At 39.7% G+C, this 6,000-nt stretch overlaps 1 protein-coding gene across 2 annotated transcripts in view; it reads left to right on the forward strand.

The window, feature by feature from the left end:
• CASQ2 (calsequestrin 2) overlaps positions 1-6,000 on the forward strand; it is a 96,768-nt gene that overhangs the window by 41,778 nt on the left and 48,990 nt on the right. For both annotated transcript variants that reach the window (XM_027866780.1, XM_027866779.1), the window contains 2 exons: positions 2,240-2,351; positions 5,796-5,869. In XM_027866780.1, coding sequence (XP_027722581.1) covers positions 2,240-2,351; positions 5,796-5,869 — 186 coding nt within the window. The remainder of the gene's footprint in view (positions 1-2,239; positions 2,352-5,795; positions 5,870-6,000) is intronic.

Below are 6,000 nucleotides of genomic sequence, written 5' to 3' on the forward strand. Positions count from 1 at the left end.
CTGAACAACAACCAAAAATATTTATGATATTTGGAGCTTTTCTCCTGTGTTAAAGAGAATCTTACTTCTCCTGGGAAGCCTATATCTCAGTTTTGTTACATTTGAAAGCTATTCTATTTTATGTTTGTTTTATCTGTTATGTTTCTTTAACATATTTCTATGTCCACCCATCCATTGCCAACTGATTACCTCCCATTGATAATTCATTGGTTCAGTTAACTGCATCCTTCTGATGTTGCTGGGGAGAAGATTGCAAAGATGGAACACAGGCAATATAGGAGGATGGCTAATCTGTAAGGGGAGGAAGGAGAAAGTAACAAGTTGGGGGCTATTGCTGCTCTTAATGTAGAAAAAAGTATCAAGAAGAAACAGAACCAGATAATCTCCCAAGGTAAGACTTGCTGCATTGGACTGAAAGTTAGGAGAGTTAGGGTCTAGGGATGATTTGAACCCATTTGAAGCTATGGAACCATAGGTATCCTTCTTTACTTCCCGGGGACTTAGCATCCTTATCTGTAAAATGAGGGAGGTGAATTAGATTCCACCTCAAATATACTGTGATCCTATAATTCTAACTGGGACAGACTCACGTAAGGCACTTCTCCTATGGAATGCAGCACTCATGGTCCAGTGTGTTTGTGTGTGTGTGTATGGGTATATACAATGCACATGTGTGTGCAAACACATACATATATGCATATATGTGTACGTCAGTATGTATGTATTCTCACACAACAAACAGAAAGGAAGAAAGAAGGAAGGAAGGAAGGAAGGAAGGAAGGAAGGAAGGAAGGAAGGAAGGAAGGAAGGAAGGAAGGAAGGAAGGAAGGAAGGAAAGAAGGTTTGGATCTTTAATTTCATAGAGGAAAACTCCAAACATGTAAACCCCCTCCACCAATTCAGATCAGCAGTTCCTTTGCTTATAGTCTTGGAAATGTCTGAGGATGCTGAAAGGTTAAGTGACTAGAACATACAATCAGTAAGTGTTGAAGGAAGTAATTGAACCCAGTTCTCAACTTCAGGACTGAGTCATTAATTACTCCATGCTGCAAATACATTTGTGTGTTTATGTGTATATATAGATATATATACATATATGTATGTGTGTATACATACATGCATTTATATAGACAAATTTATATAGCATGTTCATGACCCTTACTCATGCATATATTCACTCCCACACTAATTTTCACCCATAGAGTTACATACACTCCTAACTACTGATCCAGAGAAATATGTCTATGTGTACAACAATATACAACAATGTCTTATATTGTATGTATATGTATACACATACATTGTGTGTATCTATGTACAATATAACACAATTTAGCTGCATACCCACAGGTACGTGTGGCATGTTAAGGTTCACAAAGCACTTTTCCTCACAACCATTCTGTGAAGTATATAGTATGTTATTATCCCCATTTTACAAGTGAGAAAACTAAGGTTCAGAGACTCAGTATTTTACCCAGAATTAGATAGGACTCAAACCCAGATCTTCAATTACAAATCTTGTATGTTTCACTGTTCAGTGTTGAACACTGTTCAACATTTCACAATGTTGCTTCTCTGTGCAACAAAACTTACAGATAAAACAGTGCAGATTCACAAAGATATTAGCATTCTGACTATTGAATACTTTTCCAGAAGGTGGACAAGTCCTTTGTTGCTTACCCTACTGATACAGAACCCAGTGCTGTAGTGGCAGGCAGACAGATACTCCCCTTCAGTGTGATACAAATGCTCATAGCATTTCTATGCAGTAACACCTCGTTGTCCATACCCTCAAACCCCAAGTCTCAGAAAGCCTGGGACTTCCCTGAGATGGTAGAGGACTACCTTCCAAAGTAGGTCTGGACAATGTCCATTTCTTATTCTAGCCCTTTCTTATAAAAACCCTGTATAGCGTAGAGTATTTAGCCCACCCTAACTCCACCCCAGCCAATCCATGTGACTAGACAAATGTTTGATTGTCCTCTGGAAAACTAATAGTTCAACTAGGATTATATATAGGATTTGGAGCTGGAAGCAACCTCAGGCACCATTCAATCCACCTGCAACCCTCTCATTCTAGAGATGAGGAACCGAGGTCAAGAAAGGTTGTGATTTGCCCAAGGTCACACAAATAATGTGTCTGACCTGGTATTCAAATCCAAGTTTTCTAACTTTAAATCTGACACTCTTGCCACTGCACTGACCCACCTCCCATACCAAAATATATTTGTTGTTTCAGCTAATTGAAGACCCAGTGGAGATCATCAACAGCAAACTGGAAGTCCAAGCCTTTGAGCGCATTGATGACTATATCAAACTCATTGGCTACTTTAAGAGTGAAGACTCAGAACGTAAGTCATCTACGGACTTCAGCCTATGAGCCTGAGAAAGTGACTTTTCCCATAGAGTACAAGGAAAGAAAAAATATGAGGGGCCTCTCCAATCGTGCAAACTGACATATTTACCTAATGTGGAGAAAAACAGACAATAAGTTGAGACAGTCCTTGGGAAGGGACAAGCATTCTCTCAGGAGCATTCTCATTTTTCCATAGATCCCATCAATGTAGGTCTTCCCTCTAAAAATGTAGGTAGTGATACATCCAGGCCTTCTCCTTTATATTTATAGATATTTTACTATAATAGGTAATATACTATAATAACTAATAGTACTAGGTATAATACTAGAAGGCAGTGTAACGTTTAAGAAAATTGGCAAGGTAAGGGACAAGGAAGTCTAGATTATAAAGGGTTTTGAATGCAAACCGAGAAAGACCTCATCCCAAAGATGTGATTTGAGCCATTGCTTGAATCAAGAAGTCAGAGAGGCTAGAAGGCAGCGGTAAGGAGGGAGAGCATTGCAGGCTTGGTGAAACACCAAGTAGGATGATAGGGTAGCATACACAAGGAAGACCAAGAAGACCACTGTTGCTCTATTGTAGACTCTGGACAGAGTCATAAACTGTAAGAAGACTGGAAGGGTAGGAAGAGGGCAGGTTATGAAGGGCTTTGAATGCCAAAGGGAGGATCTTCTATTTGATCCTGGAGGTAATAGGGAGCCACTGGAGCTTATTGAGTGGAGATTGGGCTGCAGACACATGCTTTGGGACCGTCACTTTGGCAGCAAAGCAGAGGATGAAGTAACATGGATCTTATTCTATGTCATTATCAAAGTACTAGAGGACTCTTTAAGCTGAGGGCAAGAAATAGGAGAGATAAAACCTAGAAAACTGCCCATCATTCTCCCACCAGCCACACCCCAGCCTCATCCTTAACCTCACTCCTTTTGGATTTACAGCTAAGAGATAAAGGAAATGGTGAAGTAATGTCAGAGAAGGTGTTTGCTTTGAGAACTCCAATTATTCCAGGCTTTCCTTTGAAATTAGGGAAATGGGGGGACAGTGAAGAAATTTTTGTTGTCAAGTCATTTTTTCAGTTGTGTCCAGCCCTCCATGACCCCATTTAGGGTTTTCTTGGCAAAGATAATGGAGTGGTTTGCCATTTCCTTCTCCAGCTCATTTGACAGATGAGGAAACCAAGGCAAACAGGGTTAAGTGACTTTGTCCAGGGTCACACAGACAGTCAGTATCTGAGATCACATTTGAACTCAGGAGATGAGTGTTCCAGACTCCAGGCCTACAGTCCTACTCATTGCGCCACCTAGCTGCCCCTGAGAAGAAACCAGAAGAGATGATTAAGATATTCATGGTTTATAGTAACAATAGGAAACCAGCAGCTTGGATAACATAAAAAGATTTGAGCTAGTCTAAAAGGGTCTGAGTGGACCAGGAGACAGAAATGCCTTAGATTCTTATCCTTCAATGTAATTAGATTTGTCCTTGGTTTAATGAAGGCTTTGGCGTTCTGAACCAAACTCCGTTTTTTGTCATGAATGGATTGATAAATACATATCTTTAGGTTTAGTAAACCTGGGGTTGCTTCAGTGACTTTCTCCATCCTACCTATTGTTCCTCTGATTTTCCACCTACCCATTCTCTATCATCCAGCCTCCACCTTCTCCCACCTTCCCCAAGCTCCCTCTCAATCACCAAAACATACATCTTCTCATTTATCTACTTTTCTGAATGTGTGTTTGAGTGTGCTTATCTGTGTGTCTGAGTATGCTATGTAATTTTTTTTCCTAATTTGATTCCTCTGTCTTCCAAGAGATTATACATAGAGAATATCTCTCAGCAGCTATACTTTCTAGTGGAAGGTAGTAGAAATACCAATTCTGAATGGACAAATTTTCTCTTAAGAAAAGTGACTGTACCTCAGTATACCACATATTTGTCACCTGAAAGTTCTGACTGAAGTTTAGGGCCATATAAAAGCTTAAAAATGATTTCATTTCAAAATTCCCCAGAAGTGATGAGGTCAAAGAAAGGGGAAAATCCATTGCTGGTGTTAAGGCAGAACAAAGAAAGAGAATGGACTAGAATCTTCCAAAAGGGGGCGATAAACTTCAAAGGATTAAGAAGGCTTTAATTACTATTATGTGGCCATTCATTATGGGGCAACTAGATAGCTCTATAAATAGAGTATGGGGCCTACAGTCAGGAAGATCTGAGTTCAAATCCAGCATCAAATGCTTACTACTTGTGTAACCCTGGGAAAGTCACTTAACCTCTGGAGAAGGAAATCTACTGGAGCAGGAAATGGCAAACCACTCTACTAGCTTTGCCAAGAAAACCCCATGGACAGCATGGTCCACGGGATCACTAAGAGTTGGACACAACCGAACAGCAACAACAATGATCACTAATTAATTTGACTTTATAGTAAGGTGAAATTTTCAGTCCTCATCCTACTAACTACATCTCTCATAGAATCACAGATGCAACGGTCAGAGTTTATATTTGAGGAATTTTTGTTGTAATTATTAAAATTTTCTTTCTCTGTCCTAGCCCCCTCCTGCTCCCACTTTTCCACCTGCCTACCTTGTAGAAGAGTGATAAAGTGTCTACTTTTCCCCAAGAAACTTCAAATGATTGGAGTGTTCCATGGGGGCCTCATGAGTTTCATTTCTGAGTATCCTCAGAACCTGACAAAAGGCTTGACAGAGTGTAGGCCTTTAATAAATGCTGTTGATGGGTTGATTTAATACAGGCCTGCACAACCTGAACCTTGCCAAAGGATTTTGGGTGGCCCTTGAAAAATAGAGAAAAACATCCTCTCCATTTTTTTTGCAGGGCTGCCCAAAATCCATCGGTGTGCTCAAGGGCCACAGATTGAGTAGGCTTGATTTAATGCAATTGAAAATCATTATATACATTTAAATAGTAATGTATAAATATCCTCCTAGTACAGGAAAATAGAGCATATTATAGTATAGGATAGAAGATATCACCTTATATGAAGAGGATGGTGGTGGCAACAGAGAGCTGACCTCAGAACCAGAGAGACCTGGGTTCAAGTTGTGATTCTGACTCAAATTAGCTGTATTACCTTGGGCAGATCACTTTACTTCTCAAAGCCCCAGGAAACTCTAGAAAAATCTAAGTTGCAGAGAAAAGGCTGACCAGTATTGATAGGATTTCCCTATATCAATGAAATCATAGATCTAGTTCCTTTCCCCCTATGTAAACATTTTTCTTACACTAAAATCAGATGTGAGCTCCTTGAGGAGACAGACTATGTTTTCTGTTTTTATGCCTAGAAATAGTAGATACTTAGTAAGTATTTGCTGAGTGAATGGTTGATACTCTAATATCACCAAAACATTAAAAAAAGGGGAAGAGAAATTTCTGGAGTGTGGATATTAAAAATACTTTTCCTTTCATCTTCACCCTCTTTAGATTACAAGGCATTTGAAGAAGCAGCTGAGCATTTCCAGCCCTACATCAAATTCTTTGCCACTTTTGATAAAGGGGTAAGTAGACATCTGTAAGGATGAAGCGCTGAACTATGAACTTTCCCTTTCCCTTTCCCTTTCCCTTTCCTTTCCTTTCCTTTCCCTTTCCTTTCCTTTCCTTTCCTTTCCTTTCCTTTCCTTTCCTTTCC

The sequence above is a fragment of the Vombatus ursinus genome, unplaced genomic scaffold (genome assembly GCF_900497805.2).
Source record: "Vombatus ursinus unplaced genomic scaffold, bare-nosed wombat genome assembly UNPS02014782.1, whole genome shotgun sequence".
NCBI classification, from domain to species: domain Eukaryota; kingdom Metazoa; phylum Chordata; class Mammalia; order Diprotodontia; family Vombatidae; genus Vombatus; species Vombatus ursinus.